The following is a 24,140-nucleotide window of genomic DNA, read 5'->3' on the forward strand; positions in this document are numbered from 1 at the left end:
TTATTTTCAACGGCACCTAAAAAGTGTTGCGTTTTGTTGCCGTGATCGTCGTGCAGCAAATTGCATCGCGTGAAGCTTATCACCCAAAAGAAGATGCTGCTCCTTGTTGAAGCTTCACGAGATGTGAATCGCCGCACAGCAAATCACATGCCAATCGCGGCAAATGACATCGAATGGAGCTTGTCACCCAAAAGAAGCTCCAGCTCCTATGTGGGCAACAAGCTTCAAGCTATGGGAATTGCCAGACAGAAAATCACACCCAAGTGCTTCCGTGTGTGTGAGGGTAACCCAAAGGAATAAATTTTTTTTATTTATCTCACTGGGGCCGGCGCCTCATTTACTCGCTCAGCAGATCCGCTTCTGCTGAGCGTTAAAGCCCGACACTCCCCTTTCCCGAAAAGCAACCAATCGGTGCTCATTACACTGCAAGGTCTCTCTCCTCCCTGCTAGTCCACGGGTGCAGTGCTGGAGACAGGCGGGGGAGATAAACAGCACAATGGTAAAAACATTAACCAGTTGCCGCCCAGTCTATTGTCAAATGACGGCCAGGCGAACACTACGTCCCTCCGGGAGGACGCCATATGACGTCCTTCCTAGAACGCGCATTGCGCATGCCCGCAGAGCTGCACAATCTGTCACTAGCCGTGTACCTCAGACACGGCCCATGACAGATCTGTGTACCGGCCCCATTGCCAGTACCATGTGACATGCTGTGACCAATCACAGCAGGTCACATGACAGTTATATACAATGGATGGCTTCCTTTCATGCCATCCATTATATACAACGTGTCTAGCTGTGAAAGGTTACAGCGATCACATGCACAGGCTGGGCCAGTCACAGCCCATCTGTGTCATGTGATTAGCTGTGGCCATTCACAACAAAAAAATGTCTTCATTTTCCGAAAAATGATGACAAAAAAATTACAACTTCAAAAATCATGCCTCTTATGAAATATGTCGGACTGTCTACTTTGCAAAAAGGGGTCATTTGGGGGATATCTGTCCTGTCCTGACATTTGGGGGTATCTGTCCTGTCCTGACATTTGGGGGATATCTGTACTGTCCTAACATTTGGGGGGTATCTGTCCTGCCCTGACATTTGAGGGGTATGTGTCCTGCCCTGTCATTTGGGGGGTATGTGTCCTGTCCTGACATTTGGGGGATATGTGTCCTGTCATTTGGGGGATATCTGTCCTGTCATTTGGGGGATATCTGTCCTGTCCTGACATTTGGGGGGTATCTGTCCTGTCATTTGGGGGATATCTGTCCTGTCATTTGGGGGATATCTGTCCTGTCCTGACATTTGGGGGATATCTGTCCTGTCCTGACATTTGGGGGATATCTGTCCTGTCCTGACATTTGGGGGATATCTGTCCTGTCATTTGGGGGTATCTCTACTGTCATTTGGGGGGATATCTGTATTGTCCTGTCATTTGAGGGGATATCTGTCTTGTCATTTGGGGGGGATATCTGTCCTGTCATTTGGGGGGATATCTGTCCTGTCTCTGACATTTGGGGGATATCTGTCCTGTCCTGCCATTTGGGGGGAGATCTGTCCTGTCCTGCAATTTGGGGGGATATCTGTCCTGCCATTTGGGGGGATATCTGTCCTGCCATTTGGGGGGATATCTGTCCTGTCATTTAGGGGATATCTGTCCTGTCCTGACATTTGGGAGGTATCTGTACTGTCATTTGGGGGGATATCTGTCCTGTCCTGACACTTGGGGGATATCTGTCCTGTCATTTGGGGGGTTATCTTTCCTGTCATTTGGGGGGATATCTGTCCTGTCATTTGGGGGTTATCTGTCCTGCCATTTGGGGGGGTATCTGTACCGTCCTGTCATTTGGGGGGATATCTGTACCATCCTGTCATTTGGGGGGATATCTGTACCGTCCTGTCATTTGGGGGGATATCTGTACCGTCCTGCCATTGGGGGGATATCTGTACCGTCCTGCCATTGGGGGGATATCTGTACCGTCCTGCCATTTGGGGGGATATCTGTACCATCCTGCCATTTGGGGGGATATCTGTACCGTCCTGCCATTTGGGGGGATATCTGTACCGTCCTGCCATTTGGGGGGATATCTGTACCGTCCTGACATTTGGGGGAGATCTGTACCGTCCTGACATTTGGGGGATATATGTACTGTCCTGACATTTGGGGGATATATGTACTGTCCTGACATTTGGGGGATATCTGTACTATCCTGACATTTTTGGGCCTCAAAAAATGAGATTGGCCGTCAGTATATCAGGATTGATCAATTTTCAGATATATCCCATAGTTTGTGAACTCTATAACTTTCTTACGGACTAAATAATAAACACTGATTTGGGTTATTTTCACCAAAGAAATGTAGCAGAATATATCTCGGTCTAAATTTATGAAGGACAATTATTTATTTGCAAACTTTTATAACAGAAACAAAGAAACGTGTTTTTTTCCAGAATGTTAGGTATTTTTTCGTTAATTTAGCAAAAAATAAAAACCCCGGCGGTGATTAAATACCACCAAAAGAAAGCTCTAGTTGTGTGAAGAAAATGATAAAATTTTAGTTTGGGTACAGTGTTGCATGACCGTGCAATTGTCATTCAAAATGTGAGAGAGCTGAAACCTGAAAATTGTCCTCGGCAGGAAGGGGGTAAAAGTGCCAGGGATTGAAGTGGTTAAAAAAGGTTAGAACCTCTATCGGCTTTGAATTTTTGTGTCCCTGTTGCAGATTTCTGTTCACTGCCTGTCTGATGAAACCAATGCCGCCAGGACAGCAAGTACGTCTAAATCCAGCCACAGATGGACTGAATCTCAGCTGGTTCAGCAGGGACTGGCCAGGATACACTCCATCTATGGGCAGGCTGGTTGTACTGAGGTCAGAACCATCGATCGACTTCAGCACAACCAGTCTGCCAGGTTCTTTTTATGCGATCAATGCCGGCGGCCATAGTGATCACTGTGTTCCATCTATATTAGCATTTTTTCATACAAATAGAGCTTTCTTTTGGTTTTTAATCACCAATGGGGTTTTTTTTTTTGCTAAATAAATGAAAAAAAGACTGAAAATGTTGAAAAAAAAAGCACATTTTTCTTTGTTTCTGTTATAAAATTTTGCAAATATTCTTTCTACAGAAATGTAGATTAAAATGTATTCTGCTACATTGCTTTGGTGAAAATAATCCAAATCGGTGTGAATTATTTAGTCTGTAGGAATGTTCTAGAGCAGCGGTTCTCAACCTGGGGGTCGCGACCCCTTTGGGGGTCGAACGACCATTTCCCAGGGGTCGCCTAAGACCATCGGAAAACACATATTTCCGATGGTCTTAGGAACCGAGACACCGCTGCAGTCTCCGGCGATGTGTGGGCGGGATGATACGCTGCTGTCACCCGGCCACACCTCCAAGATCGCTCAGCAGCTCCGCCTCCTCGCCGCTGATTGGCCACCGGAACTGTAGCTCAGGAGAGGCACACAGGCGGCCAATCACCGGCGAAGAGGTGGAGCTTGGAGAGGAGGAGCCAAGCGGCAGCGCGCGGACATCAAAGAAGACCGAGGGAGCGAGTGAAGAGGAGAGCGGCCAGAGAAGGAAGACAGCTGACAGGTAAGTGAGAGAGCGAGCCCAGGCTGGAGCAGGGGTCAGCAAGGTAAGTATCATTGGTGTCAGTGGGAGGAATAGTGCCCCATCATTTGTGTCACTAATACCAACGATGGGGCACTATTCCTCCCCCCACTGACACCAACGATGGGGCACTATTCCTCCCCCCACTGACACCAACGATGGGGCACTATTCCTCCCCCCACTGACACCAACGATGGGGCACTATTCCTCCCCCCACTGACACCAACGATGGGGCACTATTCCTCCCCCCACTGACACCAACGATGGGGCACTATTCCTCCCCCCACTGACACCAACGATGGGGCACTATTCCTCCCCCCACTGACACCAACGATGGGGCACTATTCCTCCCCCCACTGACACCAACGATGTGGCACTATTCCTCCCCCCACTGACACCAACGATGTGGCACTATTCCTCCCCCCCACTGACACCAGTGATGGGGCACTACTCCCCCCACTGACACCAGTGATGGGGCACTACTCCCCCCACTGACACCAATGATGGGGCACTATTCCTCCCCCCACTGACACCAACGATGGGGCACTATTCCTCCCCCCACTGACACCAACGATGGGGCACTATTCCTCCCCCCACTGACACCAACGATGGGGCACTATTCCTCCCCCCACTGACACCAACGATGGGGCACTATTCCTCCCCCCACTGACACCAACGATGGGGCAGTATTCCTCCCCCCACTGACACCAACGATGGGGCAGTATTCCTCCCCCCACTGACACCAACGATGGGGCAGTATTCCTCCCCCCACTGACACCAACGATGGGGCAGTATTCCTCCCCCCACTGACACCAACGATGGGGCAGTATTCCTCCCCCCACTGACACCAACGATGGGGCAGTATTCCTCCCCCCACTGACACCAACGATGGGGCAGTATTCCTCCCCCCACTGACACCAACGATGGGGCAGTATTCCTCCCCCCACTGACACCAACGATGGGGCAGTATTCCTCCCACCACTGACACCAACGATGGGGCAGTATTCCTCCCCCCACTGACACCAACGATGGGGCAGTATTCCTCCCCCCACTGACACCAACGATGGGGCAGTATTCCTCCCCCCACTGACACCAACGATGGGGCAGTATTCCTCCCCCCACTGACACCAACGATGGGGCACTATTCTTCCCCCCACTGACACCAACGATGGGGCACTATTCCCCCCCCCCCCTGACCCCAATGATGGGGCACTATTCTCCCCTCCACCACACTGACATCAATGATGGGGCACTATTCCTCCCACTGACACCAATGATGGGGCACTATTCCTCCCCCCACTGACACCAACGATGGGACACTATTTCCCCCCCCCCCCTGACCCCAATGATGGGGCACTATTCTCCCCTCCACCACACTGACATCAATGATGGGGCACTATTCCTCCCACTGACACCAATGATGGGGCACTATTCCTCCCCCCACTGACACCAACGATGGGACACTATTTCCCCCCCCCCCCTGACCCCAATGATGGGGCACTATTCTCCCCTCCACCACACTGACACCAATGATGGGGCACTATTCCTCCCACTGACACCAATGATGGGGCACTATTCCTCCCACTGACACCAATGATGTGGGACTATTCCTCCCACTGACACCAGTGATGGGGCACTACTCCCCCCACTGACACCAGTGATGGGGCACTACTCCCCCCACTGACACCAGTGATGGGGCACTACTCCCCCCACTGACACCAGTGATGGGGCACTACTCCCCCCACTGACACCAGTGATGGGGCACTACTCCCCCCACTGACACCAATGATGGGGCACTACTCCCCCCACTGACACCAATGATGGGGCACTACTCCCCCCACTGACCCCAATGATGGGGCACTACTCCGCCCACTGACACCAATGATGGGGCACTATTCCTCCCACTGACACCAATGATGTGGCACTATTCCTCCCACTGACACCAGTGATGGAGCACTACTCCCCCCACTGACACCAACGATGGGGCACTACTCCCCCCACTGACACCAACGATGGGGCACTACTCCTCCCACTGACACCAACGATGGGGCACTACTCCTCCCACTGACACCAACGATGGGGCACTATTCATCCCACTGACATCAGTGATGGGGCACTACTCCTTCCACTGACACCAATGACATGGCACTACTCCTCCCACTGCAAAATTACAGTTATGAAGTAGCAATGAAAATATTTTTATGGTTGGGGGTCACCACAACATGAGGAACTGTATTAAGGGGTCGCGGCATTAGAAAGGTTGAGAACCACTGTTCTAGAGTTCACAGGCTATGGTATATATATCTGAAAATCGATCAATCCTGCTGTACTGATCTCATTTCTCGAGGCCCAAAAATGTCAAGACAGTACAAATATCCCCCCACAAAATGACTCTTTTTAGAAGTAGACAGTCCAAAATTTTTGGTAAGAGGTATGACGAGATTTATATTATATTACTTGTCATAATATTTTGGAAAATGAAGAAATTAAGAAGAAAAAAAAAATTTTCACATTTTTTTTTTTTTTAACATACTGTCACAGCATCATCACATAATTGTGGCCGGTGATAAGGAATACTGATCTTTTTTTTTTTGTAAGCAAACTGTGACCAGAGCAAAACAACACCATAGAAATATTGTACTACTCTGGGGAAGTGATCAGGATTTTTCTTTTTTTTTTTACATGTTATTGCTTAGAGCAGTGAATTTCACTGCTATTAGCAAGCATTTTTATTGAATGAAATCGTTTGATTCATTCAGTGTGTTTTGTTGTGATTAGCTGTGATTGGCCCAGTCTATACCATGTGATCACTGTGACCAATCACAGCTAGCAACACAATTGTACACAATAAATGGCATGAATAGAAACCATTTGTTGTTTACAATTGTCATGTGATCTGCTGTAATTGGTCACAATGAACACATGGTACTGGCAGTGGGTCGGTACAGTGATCTGTCATCGGCTCTGTCTAGTGGGACACAGCCGGTGACAGGTCATGCCCGTGCGGCAGCACAGAACAAGGAATACAACACTATTAATAAGGCTTACATGTAGGTACTGAGAATATCTTCTAAACTTCCACCATTTTGAAGACATTCACTGCAGATGCAGCCGGTGATGTCACCGGCACATGCACAGTAGCTCTACATTAAGGGGAGACTGAGTGTGCCGTCAATGCAGACAGCACTGTGCCGTGATCGTGACTTCCAAGCGCCTGAGTGGGAATGATGTCATCACAGTCCACGCATTCAAATGCCTAGAGAGCACAAACCAGGATAGAAGACCGGGTGAGGAAGAAAGCCCAGGCAGCCCGCGCTCCATTGGAAAGGTAAGTCTGCCATAATGTACTGGTATGTGGTGCATAGTAGCACATCATGGCATTAACATGCAGGGGCCGGCTAATCTTCATAATGGGGGAATATATATATATATATATATATATATATATATATATATATATATATATATACATACATACACAAACATATATATATATATATATATATATATATATATACACACATACACACGCGCGCACACACACATATATAAAATGAGTGCACTGTTCACTAAATAATCAAACATTAAATCAATCAAATAAATGCTGCTACACAAAAAATGTGTATACATTAATTGAAATTATATGAGTCCACATTCATATATTACATAATTAAAAGTCCCAAGATCCAATAATACAGTGCTGTGTGCTAAAGAAATCCATCAACGGAAAGTGCATAGGTGACCACAAATTCTTGACTCAAAAGAAAAAAAAAAAATCAGCCTGTTACCAGACACTTTAATCTCCAATCAAGAGATCACATGAGCAGATGGTGTTCAGATCCCACACTGACACCCTAGTCAGCCGTATCATGGAGATGAATGGACAACTGCAGGTTCACTTGAACGAATCCATCACATCAGACAGCTCTCCACATCATGCAAGGGAAGGTTTAAAACACAAGAAGAAAACTTCATAGTTTCAAGTTTTCTTATTGTGAAGAGAAGTTTTCTTCTTGAGGTCGTTTGATCTCTTGATTGGAGTGTCTGGTAGGAAGCTGATTTTTTCTTTTGTGCCAAGCATTTGTGGACACCTATGCACTTTCCGTTGGAGGATTTCTTTAGCACACAGCACTGTGTTATTGGATCTTGGGACTTTTAATTATTTAATATATGAATGTGGACTTATATCATTTCAATTAATTTATGCAGCAGAATTTATTTGATTGATTGTTTATGATTATAATCATTATGATATATTTATGTTTATGATTTAGTGAACAGCGCACTCATTTTATTTATATATATATATATATATACCGTATTTTTCGCTCCATAAGACGCACTTTTTTCCCCCCAAAAAAGGAGGGAAAATGTCAGTGCGTCTTAGAGCGGCCGGTCCGGTATTTTCACCGCCGCCCTGTCAGAATACCGGGCCGGCCGCTCAGCTCTGCAGTGGGACCTTACCTGTTCCTCTATCCAGCGGCGCGCTGTCTTCCCGGCTTCTGTAGTGTGCGTGACAGCCGGGTCCCAAGTGCGCATGCACAAGAAGCGGTGCTCTTTGTGAATGGTAAGGCGGTACCAGGGACACATGACAGATCCCAGAAGCCACCGGACCAATCACAAAGCGCAGCGCTTCTCGCGCATGCGCACTGGGCATCGGGCTGTCCGCCGAGCGCCCACACTACAGAAGCTGGGTAGACAGCACGCGGCTGGATAGAGGAACAGGTAAGATCAAAGAAAAACTCTCAATTTCAGGTACCCGCTCCCCCTCCCTCCCCAAAGGTCAGCAGTCATCTCCTGTACTGTCCGCAGTCTCTGGTCATCCCTGTGCTGTCCGCAGTCTCTGGTCATCCCTGTGCTGTCCGCAGTCTCTGGTCATCCCTGTGCTGTCCGCAGTCACTGGTCATCCCTGTGCTGTCCGCAGTCACTGGTCATCCCTGTGCTGTCCGCAGTCACTGGTCATCCCTGTGCTGTCCGCAGTCACTGGTCATCCCTGTGCTGTCCGCAGTCACTGGTCATCCCTGTGCTGTCCGCAGTCACTGGTCATCCCTGTGCTGTCCGCAGTCACTGGTCATCCCTGTGCTGTCCGCAGTCACTGGTCATCCCTGTGCTGTCCGCAGTCACTGGTCATCCCTGTGCTGTCCGCAGTCACTGGTCATCCCTGTGCTGTCCGCAGTCACTGGTCATCCCTGTGCTGTCCGCAGTCACTGGTCATCCCTGTGCTGTCCGCAGTCACTGGTCATCCCTGTGCTGTCCGCAGTCACTGGTCATCCCTGTGCTGTCCGCAGTCACTGGTCATCCCTGTGCTGTCCGCAGTCACTGGTCATCCCTGTGCTGTCCGCAGTCACTGGTCATCCCTGTGCTGTCCGCAGTCACTGGTCATCCCTGTGCTGTCCGCAGTCACTGGTCATCCCTGTGCTGTCCGCAGTCACTGGTCATCCCTGTGCTGTCCGCAGTCACTGGTCATCCCTGTGCTGTCCGCAGTCACTGGTCATCCCTGTGCTGTCCGCAGTCACTGGTCATCCCTGTGCTGTCCGCAGTCACTGGTCATCCCTGTGCTGTCCGCAGTCACTGGTCATCCCTGTGCTGTCCGCAGTCACTGGTCATCCCTGTGCTGTCCGCAGTCACTGGTCATCCCTGTGCTGTCCGCAGTCACTGGTCATCCCTGTGCTGTCCGCAGTCACTGGTCATCCCTGTGCTGTCCGCAGTCACTGGTCATCCCTGTGCTGTCCGCAGTCACTGGTCATCCCTGTGCTGTCCGCAGTCACTGGTCATCCCTGTGCTGTCCGCAGTCACTGGTCATCCCTGTGCTGTCCGCAGTCTCTGGTCATCCCTGTGCTGTCCGCAGTCTCTGGTCATCCCTGTGCTGTCCGCAGTCTCTGGTCATCCCTGTGCTGTCCGCAGTCTCTGGTCATCCCTGTGCTGTCCGCAGTCTCTGGTCATCCCTGTGCTGTCCGCAGTCTCTGGTCATCCCTGTGCTGTCCGCAGTCTCTGGTCATCCCTGTGCTGTCCGCAGTCTCTGGTCATCCCTGTGCTGTCCGCAGTCTCTGGTCATCCCTGTGCTGTCCGCAGTCTCTGGTCATCCCTGTGCTGTCCGCAGTCTCTGGTCATCCCTGTGCTGTCCGCAGTCTCTGGTCATCCCTGTGCTGTCCGCAGTCTCTGGTCATCCCTGTGCTGTCCGCAGTCTCTGGTCATCCCTGTGCTGTCCGCAGTCTCTGGTCATCCCTGTGCTGTCCGCAGTCTCTGGTCATCCCTGTGCTGTCCGCAGTCTCTGGTCATCCCTGTGCTGTCCGCAGTCTCTGGTCATCCCTGTGCTGTCCGCAGTCTCTGGTCATCCCTGTGCTGTCCGCAGTCTCTGGTCATCCCTGTGCTGTCCGCAGTCTCTGGTCATCCCTGTGCTGTCCACAGTCTCTGGTCATCCCTGTGCTGTCCGCAGTCTCTGGTCATCCCTGTGCTGTCCGCAGTCTCTGGTCATCCCTGTGCTGTCCGCAGTCTCTGGTCATCCCTGTGCTGTCCGCAGTCTCTGGTCATCCCTGTGCTGTCCGCAGTCTCTGGTCATCCCTGTGCTGTCCGCAGTCTCTGGTCATCCCTGTGCTGTCCGCAGTCTCTGGTCATCCCTGTGCTGTCCGCAGTCTCTGGTCATCCCTGTGCTGTCCGCAGTCTCTGGTCATCCCTGTGCTGTCCGCAGTCTCTGGTCATCCCTGTGCTGTCCGCAGTCTCTGGTCATCCCTGTGCTGTCCGCAGTCTCTGGTCATCCCTGTACTGTCCGCAATCACTTGTCATCCCTGTACTGTCCGCAGTCACTGGTCATCCCTGTACTGTCCGCAGTCTCTGGTCATCTCCTCTACTATGTCTGCAGTCCATTAGTTCAGAATTTTTTTTTCCTGTTTTCTGCCTCTAAAACCTAGGTGCGTCTTCTGGTCAGGTGCGTCTTATGGAGCGAAAAATACGGTATATATTTTGCATTTTGTGGTGTTCAGGGAAAGAGTAGCAGCAGTTCACTAATTGTTTTCACTATTGTTTCAGAATATTTTTTAACACATTTATTCACACATTGTATTGTTTGGGGTGTAGCACAGGATTTTCCCCCTTATTTCTATAATGGGGGAACAGACATTGATAAAAAAAAACATGACAAAGGTTCTAAACCCTCACCACTATAAAAAAAAGGGGGGGTTAGATGCACTAAGCGTTATCCTAACAAGAAGACTCTGCAAATCTTTTTTGTATTACTCACTTGTCTTGATCTCTGTACGGATGTCTTCCTCTTTTATTCTGCTTTTCCTCCTTCCTTCCTCAGCTCTAGTGCTTCCCAGAGTGCCTCTGGTGTCTGTGAATAAAGATGAAAGTGAAGCCCCCTGTACTGAGATGTATGAGAGACCCCAGAGAGTGTGTGTGGGGGGAGACTGGTCACGTCTCAATGACATGATGTGAGGAGGAGAGCCAGAGTCTAATAGAGACTGATGGCTCCTGACCCCCCCCCCCCCCCCACTGGGCACATACTGTACCCCCATTACTGTCTACTGACAGAGGAAGGGGGAGAAGAAGAGATTGTTGAAGTGACTGAACAAGGAGGATCTGGGACTCTTCTCTGGGTTAAGGCTGCATTCACACCTGAAGGACGCAACGCATTTGGTACCAAAAGTAGCTCCTATTTTTTTGGCACTGTGCCAAGTGCATTCTTGCATGTTTTTCATTTGGGGTGCCATTAAGCACTTGCCCTCCAGAGGATTTACCCCCCTTCCTGACCAGAGATTGTTGTAGTGACTGAACAAGGAGGATATGGAACCATTTTAAGGCTTTAGAGTTTACTGTGTTACATAGTTAGTCTGGCTGAAAAAAGACAAAAGTCCATCTAGTTCAACCATTAAAAAAAAAAAAAAAAAAAGTTATAATCCTACATCCACAGTTGATCCAGAGGAGTGCAATAAAACTCAGCAAAGCATGATCCAATTTACTCCTACAGGGAACAAAATTCCTTCCTGATCCCCCGAGAGGCAATCAGATATTCCCTGGATCAACTTTACCTATAAGTTATATCCAGTTATATTCTGTGTATCCAAGAAAGAATCCAGGACTTTCCTACAGCAATCCACTGAGCTGGCCAGAACCAACTCTTGAGGGAATCTATTACACATTTTCACAGCTCTCACTGTGAAGAAACCTTTCTGTGTTTGGAGAATTAATTTTTTTTCCTCCGGACATAAAGAGCGCCCCCTTGTCCTCTGTGATGACCTCAGCGAATAACTCTACACCGAGTTCACTATATGAACCACTGATGTATTTATACATGGAGATCATATCCCCCCCCCTTATGTATTATACATGGAGATCATATCCCCCTTATGTATTATACATGGAGATCATATCCCCCCTTATGTATTATACATGGAGATCATATCCCCCTTATGTATTATACATGGAGATCATATCCCCCTTATGTATTATACATGGAGATCATATCCCCCTTATGTATTATACATGGAGATCATATCCCCCCCTTATGTATTATACATGGAGATCATATCCCCCCCCTTATGGATTACACATGGAGATCATATCCCCCTTATGTATTACACATGGAGATCATATCCCCCCTTATGTATTATACATGGAGATCATATCCCCCCCCTATGTATTATACATGGTGATCATATCCCCCTTATGTATTATACATTGAGATCATGTCCCCCCTTATCTATTATACATGGAGATCATGTCCCACCCTTATGTATTATACATGGAGATCCTATCCCCCCTTATGTATTACACGTGGAGATCATATCCCTCCTTATGTATTATACGTGGAGATCATGTCCCCCCTTATGTATTATACATGGAGATCATGTCCCCCCTTATGTATTATACATGGAGATCATGTCCCCCCCTTATGTATTATACACGGTGATCATATCCCCCTTATGTATTATACATGGAGATCATGTCCCCCCTTATCTATTATACATGGAGATCATATCCCCCCTTATGTATTATACATGGAGATCATATCCCCCCCATGTATTACACATGGTGATCATATCCCCCCTTATGTATTACACATGGAGATCATATCCCCCCTTATGTATTACACATGGAGATCATATCCCCCCTTATGTATTACACATGGAGATCATATCCCCCCTTATGTATTATACATGGAGATCATATCCCCCCTTATGTATTATACATGGAGATCATATCCCCCCTTATGTATTATACATGGAGATCATATCCCCCCTTATATATTATACATGGAAATCATATCCCCCCTTATATATTATACATGGAAATCATATCCCCCCTTATGTATTATACATGGAGATCATATCCTCCCTTATTATACATGGAGATTATATCCTCCTTATGTATTATACATGGAGATCATGTCCCCCCTTATGTATTATACATGGAGATCATGTCCCCCCTTATCTATTATACATGGAGATCATATCCCCCCTTATGTATTATACATGGAGATCATATCCCCCTTATGTATTATACATGGTGATCATATCCCCCCTTATGTATTACACATGGAGATCATATCCCCCCTTATGTATTACACATGGAGATCATATCCCCCCTTATGTATTACACATGGAGATCATATCCCCCCTTATGTATTATACATGGAGATCATATCCCCCCTTATGTATTATACATGGAGATCATATCCCCCCTTATGTATTATACATGGAGATCATATCCCCCCTTATATATTATACATGGAAATCATATCCCCCCTTATATATTATACATGGAAATCATATCCCCCCTTATGTATTCTACATGGAGATCATATCCTCCCTTATTATACATGGAGATTATATCCTCCTTATGTATTATACATGGAGATCATATCCCCCCCTTATGTATTATACATGGAGATCATGTCTCCCCTTATCTATTATACATGGAGATCATATCCCCCCCAATAGGGATAAATATGTTGACACCAACAATGGGTCATTATTCCTCCCACTGACACCAATGAATGGGGCACTATTCCTTCCACTAACAGCAATAATGGGTCATTATTCCTCCCACTGATACTAATGATGCGGCACTATTCCTCCCACTAAAACCAATGATGGAGCACTATTCCTCCCACTGACACCAGTGATGGGGCACTATTCCTCCCACTGATACCAATGATGGAGCACTATTCCTCCCACTGATACCAATGATGGGACACTATTCCTTCCACTGATACCAATGATGGGGCACTATTCCTCCCACTGACACCAGTGATGGGGCACTATTCCTCCCACTGACACCAATGATGGGACACTATACATTCCACTGACACCAACAATTGGAAACTATTCTTCCCACGGATACCAGTTATGGGGCACTATATCTCCCGTTAATACCAATGATGAGACATTCTTTACTCCTACTGATGCCAGGACATTGTCTTCTCCCACTGGCCACAGTCCAGCCCCCCTAAAGTCAGAAGGACAGCAAATTGTTTATAAAGTTTGGAGACCCCTGCTTTAGGGGATAACCCCAGACAACTAGCTGGTTTGTAGCGCAGAGATGGTTCTGCCCTTGGGCCCCAAAACCATCAATGTATTTTATTGGGATTGGATGTGATAGACCAACACAAAGTGGCACATCATTGTGAAGTGGAAGGAAAATGAGAAATGGTGTTCACTATTTTTAACCAATAAATCTGTGAAAAGTGTGGCGGCATTTGTATTCAGCCCCCCGGAGTCAATACTTTGTAGGACCCCCTTTCCCTGCAATTCCAGCTGCAAGTCTTTTTGGGGATGTCTCCTTGCACATCTAGAGAGGGACATTTCTGCCAATTCTTCTTTGCAGAATTGCTCAAGCTCTGCCAGATTGGATGGAGAGCGTCTGGGAACAGCAATTTTCAGGTCTGGCCACAGATTCTCCATTGGATTTGGGTCTGGACTGTGACTGGGCCATTCTAACACATGAAGAAGCTTTGATCTAAACCATTCCATTGTAGCTCTGGCTGGATGTTTTGGGTCATTGTCCTGCTGGAAGGGGAACCTCCGCCCCGGTCTCTAGTCTTTTGTAGACTCTTAACAGGTTTTCTTCAAAGATTTCCCTGTATTTGGCTCCATCCATCTTCCCATCAACTCTGACCAGCTCCCTGTCCCTACTGAAGAAACATGATGCTGCCACCACGTTTCACGGTGGGGAGGGTGTGTTCAGGGTGATGTGCAGTGTTAGTTTTCCGCCACACATAGCGTTTGCTTTTAGACCAAAAAGTTAAATTTTGTTCTCATCTGACCAGAGCCCGTTCTTCCACGTTTGCTGTGTCCCCCACATGGCTTCTCACAAACTGCAAACGGGACTTCTTATGGCTTTCCTTCAACAATGGCTTTCTTCTTGTCACTCTTCCATAAAGGCCAGATTTGTGGAGTGCACGACTAATAGTTGTCCTGTGGACAGATTCTCCCAGCTGAGCTGTGAATCTCTGCAGCTCCTCCAGAGTTCCCATGGACCTCTTGGCTGCTTCTCTGATGAATGCTCTCCTTGCCCGGCCTGTCAGTTTAGGTGGATGGCCATGTCTTGGTAGGTTTGGCGGTTTGCCATACTCTTTCCATTTTCGGATGATGGATTGAACAGTGCTCCGTGAGATGTTCAAAGCTTGGAATATTTTTTTATAACCTAACCCTGCTTTAAACTTCTCCACAACTTTATCCCTGACCTGTCTGGTGTGTTCCTTGGCCTTCATGATGCTGTTTGTTCACTAATGTTCTCTAACAAACCTCTGAGGGCTTCACAGAAAAGCTGTATTCATACCTAGATCACATGACACACAGGTGGACTCTATTTACTAATTAGGTGATTTCTGAAGGCAATTAGTTCCATAGATTTTAGTTAGGGGTATCAGAGTAAAGGGGGTGAATACAAATGCCGCCACACTTTTCAGATATTTATTTGTAAAAAAATTTTTACAATTAAGTGCCACTTTGTGTTGATCTATCACATAAAATTCCAATAAAATACATTGACGGTTTTGGTTGTAGCATGACTAGACGTGGAAAATTTCAAGGGGTGTGAAGACTTTTTCAAGGCTCTGTACACTAATCAGGGTTTATGCTTTCTTAATTTTACCACAAAGTGACCTTAAAGCGGAGCTCCACCCAAAAGGGGAAGTTCCGCATTAAGGTTTGGCACCTCTGAGGAGCGGGGGTGGGAGTTTGCGGGTACCCGAAACTGACAGGTACCCCCGCTCCCACTTCTGCTGTGATCGCCTAGGTAAGCGGAAGTTGCCCTCCCCCCTCCCTCCCCATAGTCTTGTGGGACACATGACAGCTCCCAGAGGACTACGGGGCCATTCACAAAGAGCAGCGCTTCTCACGCATGCCCACACTGAAGATGCTGGCACCAGGGAGAGAAGACGGCTGGTTAAACCAGTGTTGGTGAGGACACCTCTAGACTGAGGGACAGGTAAGTGGCTGTATTTTAAGAGTCAGCAGCTACAGTTTTTGAAGCTACTGACTTATTTTTTTTTTCAGGTGGAGCTCCACATGTGTATGGTGTAGGCGACCCAATTACTTGATTTTCATATATTTAATTATTTAAATATTTTTTCACATCACATCACACAAGTACAGTATATTTATTTAGCACACGATTCATAGTGGTGTTTTCAATTATATACTTGTGAAACTCAAAAAAATTAGAATATCGTGCAAAAGTGGGATCTGAACACCATCTGCTCGTTTGATCTCTTGATTGGAGTTTAAAGTGTCTGGTAATATGTATGTGCATGTATGTGTGTATATATATGTGTGTGTGTGTATATATATATATATATATATATGTGTGTGTGTGTATATGTGTGGATATACTGTACATTGTTTATTTGTATTTCATTCACTCACCTTACAAAGACATAAATGCCTAAAACGCACCATAGTAGCTCACAAGAATCACGCTTTTACAAAATACCAACTCACCTGTGCTGATCTCGGGAGCAATTTCCTCCTCAATACACTGCTCATCACCCCACATGTAGGTCTCTTCTACTTCTTCCTTCACTTCCGCTTTAATGCCACTTGAATTTCCACTCTTGAAAACACAAAAACAAATGTCACCCGCTATACCGTAGAGCTAACGATCATCCATAGAAATGATACGGGGATTATGGAGACTAGAGCATCATAAAGGCAATGGTCTGCTACCTGGTGACACTGTGGGAAATTGCGTCCTTCCTGTCTATCCGATGTATTTTTATTACTGGATCCACCTGTAGGAAACACACACACTGATTGGACACGGCGTTCCTAGGGTCTTTCTATCAGAGTATGTGTGTATCTAGGTGGATCCCCAATACTCTTCTCTCCTCTTACCTTCTGACATTCGGGGGGGCCAGCTCTCCATGGTCACCTCCTTTCAGAGTGTTGTTGAGGTTCTCCTTCTATTCCGTTTGTCCGGCTCGCAACTGCAACGAGTAAAGAAAATCGCACAAAAAGGTTACAAATACGTGTGTGGATCGGATGGCGGCGTGCATGCACAATTCTGGGTCTAAACAGTGGCCGTTCCACTAAACTGTGCTCTACGTGTCCTTAGATCAGGGGGTAGGCAACCCAAGAGCCGCAAGACTACAAGTCCCATCATGCCTCTGCAAGTCATAGCTGTAACTCAATTGTGTAATCTTTGCAGTGCCTCATGAGAAATGTAGTTCCACAACAGCTAGAGAGCTGCAGTTTGCCTACCCCTGCTTTAGATCGATGGCTAATGGCGTAAGGAGGGGTGTGTGACCAAGAGGTCAAAGTGGACGTCCAACCTAGAATGACTCGATGACCATCAAACAGACCTATGCCCCTGATAAATGCAGAGTGCCACGTCGGACTTTTGTCCCCGCTCAGGTTGTCCAGAAATCGAGAGCGGGTTAACAGATGATCCTCTCACTGGATGGTTTCAGAACTTTGACAATCATAAGGGTGACAGATGTAGCCAACGCGTTTAGGGGAAACAGCCGACCTCTTATTCGGGGCTGTAGATAGGACATTTTCTAGAGCAGAGGTCCCCAAACTGCGGCCTGAGGGCCAGATGTGGCTCATTGTTTGTCTTTATCCAGTTCTTGGGGTACTATTCCTCCCACTGACACCAATAAGGTATTATTCTTCCCACTGACACCCACGATGGGGCACTATTCCTCCCACTGACAGCAATGGGGTATTATTCTTTCCACTGACACCAGCAATGGGGCACTATTCCTCCCAATGACACCAGCAATGGGGCACTATTCTTTCCAGTGACACAACCATGGGGCACTATTCCTCCCACTGACACCAATGATGGGGCACTATTCCGCCCACTGACACCAATGATGGGGCACTATTCCGCCCACTGACACCAATGATGGGGCACTATTCCGCCCACTGACACCAATGATGGGGCACTATTCCGCCCACTGACACCAATGATGGGGCACTATTCCTCCCACTGACACCAATGATGGGGCACTATTACTCCCACTAACACCAATGATGGGGCACTATTCCTCCCACTGACACCAATGATGGGGCACTATTCCTCCCCACTGACACCAATGATGGGGCACTATTCCTCCCACTGACGCCAATGATGGGGCACTATACCTCCCAATGATACCAATGATGGGACACTATTCCTCCCACTGACACCAATGATGGGACACTATTCCTCCCACTGACACCAATGATGGGACACTGTTCCTCCCACTGACACCAATGATGGGACACTATTCCACCCACTGATACCAATGATGGGACACTATTCCTCCCACCGATACCAATGATGGGGCATTACTCCTCCCACCGATACCAATGATGGGGCACTATTCCTCCCACCGATACCAATGATGGGGCACTATTCCTCCCACTGACACGAATGATGGGGCACTATTCCTCCCACTGACACGAATGATGGGGCACTATTCTACCCACTGATACCAATGATGGGACACTATTCCTCCCACTGATACCAATGATGGGACACTATTCCTCCCACTGACACCAATGATGGGGCACTATTCCTCCCACTGATAACAATGATGGGGTACTATTCCTCCACTGATACCAATGATGGGACACTATTCCTCCCACTGATACCAATGATGGGGCACTATTCTTCCCACTGATACCAATGATGGGGCACTATTCCTCCCACTGATACCAATGATGGGACACTATTCCTCCCACTGATACCAATGATGGGACACTGTTCCTCCCACTGATACCAATGATGGGACACTGTTCCTCCCACTGATACCAATGATGGGGCACTGTTCCTCCCACTGATACCAATGATGGGGCACTATTCCTCCCACTAACACCAATGATGGGGTACTATTCCTCCACTGATACCAATGATGAGGCACTATTCCTCCCACTGATACCAATGATGGGACACTATTCCTCCCACTGATACCAATGATGGGGCACTATTCCTCCACTGATACCAATGATGGGACACTATTCCTCCCACTGATACCAATGATGGGGCACTATTCCTCCCACTGATACCAATGATGGGGCACTGTTCCTCCCACTGATACCAATGATGGGGCACTATTCCTCCCACTAACACCAATGATGGGGTACTATTCCTCCACTGATACCAATGATGAGGCACTATTCCTCCCACTGATACCAATGATGGGACACTATTCCTCCCACTGATACCAATGATGGGGCACTATTCCTCCACTGATACCAATGATGGGACACTATTCCTCCCACTGATACCAATGATGGGGCACTATTCCTCCCACTGATACCAATGATGGGGCACTATTCCTCCCACTGACGCCAATGATGGGGCACTATTCCTCCCACTGATACCAATGATGGGACACTATTCCTCCCACTGATACCAATGATGGGACACTATTCCTCCCACAGATACCAATGATGGGGCACTATTCCTCCCACTGATACCAATGATGGAGCACTATTCTTCCCACTGATACCAATGATGGGGCACTATTCCTCCCACTGATACCAATGATGGGACACTATTCCTCCCACTGATACCAATGATGGGGCACTGTTCCTCCCACTGATACCAATGATGGGGCACTATTCCTCCCACTGATACCAATGATGGGGCACTATTCCTCCCACTAACACCAATGATGGGGTACTATTCCTCCACTGATACCAATGATGAGGCACTATTCCTCCCACTGATACCAATGATGGGACACTATTCCTCCCACTGATACTAATGATGGGACACTATTCCTCCCACTGACACCAATGATGGGGCACTATTCCTCCACTGATACCAATGATGGGACACTATTCCTCCCACTGACACCAGTAATGGGGTACTATTCTTTCCACTGCACTTGCATGAGTAGTGCTGCGCTGTCTCAATAGACCCGCAGCCTCCTACGACCTGTGACATGCCTCAGAAGGTTGCGGGAGGGGGACATCGAACTTCCGCTCCAATTGCCTAGGTGATCCAAGTGGAAGTGGGAGTGAGTACCTGTCAAGTACCCTCTCCCAGAAAAAAAAAATATTGTGGTTGGGGGGAGGAGGAGGAGGAAGAAAAGCCGGAACTTCCCTTTTTAGGCACTTTCTTTGTGCGTTTCCCACACTGCTTTTTGCGAGATGTGCGTATCTTTCATTGTTAATGGCACCCCAAACACACCTCGCAAGTGCAGCGCATTCACGGCCATCAAAGCGCATGGATTCACCGATATATATCGGCGGCCGAAATGTATCAGTCAAAAATTGTGTTATCAGCATTTTGCCGATAGGAAAAAAGGAGCCGATAATGGCCACCAAAAACGCATGATTTTACCACATTTCGGGTGCATTTTTCATAGGTCATGTGACTCCAAAAATGCATCCAAATGTAACATGTGTGAGTTTTTTTTATTAATGGGTTTTCAGTGCATTTCAGGTCTGGTTAACACCAATGCAGTTTGTTTTTAGTACATTTTGCATGCATTGTTTAAAATTTGTTTTACACTTTTTTTTTGCCTTTGCGTTTTTTCTTTGGCCAACTTGTTGCTGGGCAGATTAAAAACGCAATACATATCTAAAACAAAAAGTGCGTTTTTGATGCGTTTTCAATGCATTTCAGGCCTGGTTCGTGCCAATGCAGTTTGTGTTTTGTCCGTTTTGCAGTACGTTTTGAATTTTTGACACATTTATTGATGCATTTTTCATTTTTTTTTCCAACTTGTTGCTGGGCAGATTGAAAACGCAAAATGCATAAAAAACTCAACATGCGCATTTTTGCTGGGTTTTCAATGCATTTCAGGCCTGGTCCACACCAGCACCGTTTGCGTTTTGTCTGTTTTGTAGTGTGTTTTGGCATACACATTTTTGATGTGTTTTGTGTTTTTTGAAATTTTTTTTTTTTTTGGCCAACTTGTTGCTGGGCAGATTAAAAAGTGTGTGTTTTTTATGTGTTTTCAATGCATTTCAGGCCTGGATCACACCAATGCAGTTTGTGTTTTGTCTGTTTTGCAGTGCTTTTTTCATTTTTGCACGCGTGTTTTTGCCAGCTGGGTAGATTAAAAATGCAAAATGCATGAAAAACGCAACATGTGCATTTTTGCAGCATTTTCAATGCATTTCAGGCCTGGTTTTGCATAAACAATTTTGATGAGTTTTGCTTTTTTTTATTTATTTATTTATTTTGGCCAACTTGTTGCAGGACAGATTAAAAATGTGTTTTTTTTATGCGTTTTCAATGCATTTTAGGCCTGGATAACACCAATGCAGTTTGTGCTTTATCTGTTTTGCATTTTTTCATGCATGTTTTTGAGGCATTTTTTTTTTAATTTTATGACAATTAAAAATGCAAAATGCATGAAAAATGCAAGGAGTGTTTTCAATGCATTTCAGGCCTGGTTCACACCAACACAGTTTGCATCCCTTTTGTTTAGCCCCTATACAGAAATGAACATTTGACATTAATTAAAAATTTGCCCGGATTTCTTCTTTAACCACTTGCCAACTGCGCTATACCTGAATGACAACTACAGCGAGGTTGTCCAGTCCTGGGAGAGCATCATATGACGTTCTCCCAGAATGCGGCCTCCCGCACGCCCCCGGCGATCTACGGACACAGCTGGTCACATGATGTGGTAATAGGCCAGTCACAGTGGCCTTTTACCATGTGATCAGCCGTGTCCAGTGACACATTGATCACCAGTCAATGTAGTTGCCAATTATCGGCTGCACTTTCCTCACGCTGTCACAACGTGAGAAAAGCACTGCTGAGAACCAGCAATTGTCAGAGGACAGATTGGCACCCATCATCAGTTCCCTGATGATCAGTGCCCAGCATGCCACCTACCAGTGCCGCTCATCAGTGCCTAGTAGTGCCACCCACCAGTGCCGCTCATCAGTGCCTAGTAGTGCCACCCACCAGTGCCCAGCAGGGACCCCCATCAGTGCTGCCAGTCAGTGCCCATCAGTTGCATATCAGTGCTGCCTATCAGTACTGCTTATCAGTGCCCATCAATGCCGCCTATCAGTACTGCTTATCAGTGCCCATCAGCGCCTAGTAGTGCCACCCACCAGTGCCCAGCAGGGACACCCATCAGTGCTGCCAGTCAGTGCCCATCAGTTGCATATCAGTGCTGCCCATCAGTGCTGCCTATCAGTACTGCTTATCAGTGCCGTCTATCAGTGCCGTCTATCAGTGCCCATCAATGCCGCCTATCAGTACTGCTTATCAGTGCCACCTATCAGTGCCCATCAGTACCTAGTAGTGCCACCCACCAGTGCCCAGCAGGGACACCCATCAGTGCTGCCAGTCAGTGCCCATCATTGTTGCATATCAGTGCTGCCCATCAATGCCACCTATCAGTGCCGCCTATCAGTACTGCTTATCTGTGCCGCCTATCAGTGTCCATCAGTGCAGCCTTATCAACGCACATCAGTGAAGGAGAAAAATGACCTGTTTGCAAAATGTTATAATAGAAACAAAGAAAAACTTATTTGTTTCAAATTTTTTGCTCTTTTTTTTGTTTATAGCGCAAAAAATAAAACACCCAGTGGAGCATAAATACCACCAAAAGAAAGCTCTATTTGTGTGAAAAAATGATAAAAATGTCCATACGAATACAGTGTTGCATGACTGCGCAATTGTCATTCAAAGGGCGACAGCTTTGAAAGCTGGAGATTGGCCTGGGCAGGAAGGGGGTGACAGTGCCCGGTAGGCGAGGGGTTAAAGTGTATTTCTTCCAAAAAAACTTGAAAAACTGCAGCACAAACCTCAGGTGACATAAGTAACCGCACTCCCCCCCACACCATTTTATTCTCCAGGGCCTCTGCTTACAAATATATATGTTTGGGGGTTCTAAGTCATTTTCTAACAAACAAAAAAAAGCAGATTTTGACATGTAGGAGAGGAGTGTCAGAATTGGCCTATCGGGGGGGGGGGGGGGGGTCAGATATTCCGTCTCAAGGTCGGTATGGTCAGTATTGATTACGGATGACACATGTGAAGCATAGCGGGGCCACCGCGCCACGAGATCTTCCACGATGTCCTCCATCACCACACTATGGTTTGAAAAATTTGATATATACATTTCCAGACCCCGCCTCCTTGTAACAGAGTGACCAATCACAACGCCATACTAAAAATGCCTCCTTTGACTCTATGTGGGGAGGCGGAGCTCTTTTTCAGCCTCAAAAGCAAGCCAGAAAACCAATGGGGGCGCTAACCCGCACACGCCCTGGAGGTTTTCTATTGTCCCGCCCCGTCGTATCCACAGACGTGTTTCTATAGGATGGGGGTTCTATCAGCCCCAGCAGCGCCCCCCATCCAATTCTACACATCAGAGGATGGTGTGGAGGTGACATGACCCCCCCCATTCAGGCCACACACAGTGCTGGGACCCCCTTCTCTCATAATAAGAAGACATTATTACCTCCTCCTCCCTGGGCTCACACTCTCCACACTCACATCACTCTGCAGGCGATACAACATCCCCTCCCCGCCTCTTCCTCTTCCACAACAAAATGGCGGCAATCTTGCCTTCCTCCAGAACACCCCGGCCACAGGAAAATGGCCGCCGCCCTCTTGTGCTTCTTTACTGTTCCCTAAGGAGCCAATCAGAAAACCGCTTAACCGCCTGCAGGATGGCGGCCAACAGAGAGCACGGGTCGGCGCTCTCCCTCCTGCTTTCCGAACAGGGAGGTGCTGCCTAGATCATTCACTTCCGGTGTCAGGCAGAGAGGACAGCAGGGACTTCCGGTCAGAGTTGCTGGTGAGTGCTGTGTAATAATGAGCTGATGAATATTAATGAATGGGGATTAGGTAGTCGAGGGGGATTGTGGGAAGGTGTTGTATGCCCCCTTTATATGAAGGAGATGGACAGATGCAGAGGAGGACTGAATATTATGAGACATGGGGGGTCCCAACACTGTGTGTGGACTGACACCATCAGGGAAAATACAGGGCCAGTGCTCATTGCTGCTCTGCATTCTGTGTGATGGCCTATTCCCCCGGCACCACACCCCCACCATTAGTAGTTTCTTCACGGGGTCTCTGTGCTTCTATATACAATGCAGGCAGATTGTGGCTGG

At 47.4% G+C, this 24,140-nt stretch overlaps 2 protein-coding genes across 6 annotated transcripts in view; one reads left to right on the top strand and one right to left on the bottom strand.

Annotated features, from left to right (window-relative positions):
- The window catches only part of LOC149466152 (uncharacterized), a 55,825-nt gene extending 32,138 nt beyond the window's left edge, over nucleotides 1-23,687 (bottom strand). Inside the window, exons 1-5 of one of the 4 annotated variants that reach the window (XM_089672853.1) lie at nucleotides 23,518-23,687; nucleotides 16,947-17,038; nucleotides 16,779-16,843; nucleotides 16,554-16,665; nucleotides 10,850-10,942 (exon numbers count right to left, since the gene is read on the bottom strand). In XM_089672853.1, coding sequence (XP_089528979.1) covers nucleotides 10,850-10,942; nucleotides 16,554-16,665; nucleotides 16,779-16,843; nucleotides 16,947-16,977 — 301 coding nt within the window. In that variant the 5' untranslated portion in view covers nucleotides 16,978-17,038; nucleotides 23,518-23,687. Of the gene's footprint in view, nucleotides 1-10,849; nucleotides 10,943-16,553; nucleotides 16,666-16,778; nucleotides 16,844-16,946; nucleotides 17,039-23,482 lie in introns of all 4 variants that reach the window. The other 3 variants (XM_089672852.1, XM_089672854.1, XM_089672856.1) reach the window with 3 other exon arrangements.
- The window catches only part of LOC149466153 (uncharacterized), a 42,062-nt gene continuing 41,556 nt past the window's right edge, over nucleotides 23,635-24,140 (top strand). Inside the window, exon 1 of one of the 2 annotated variants that reach the window (XM_089672762.1) lies at nucleotides 23,635-23,821. The gene's annotated coding sequence lies outside the window, so the exon portion shown is untranslated. The remainder of the gene's footprint in view (nucleotides 23,822-24,140) is intronic. The other variant, XM_089672761.1, reaches the window with a different exon arrangement.

This window comes from Staurois parvus, unplaced genomic scaffold, assembly GCF_062004578.1.
Source record: "Staurois parvus isolate SC_StPar_1 unplaced genomic scaffold, SC_StPar_1.0 ptg000132l, whole genome shotgun sequence".
Lineage (NCBI taxonomy): Eukaryota > Metazoa > Chordata > Amphibia > Anura > Ranidae > Staurois > Staurois parvus.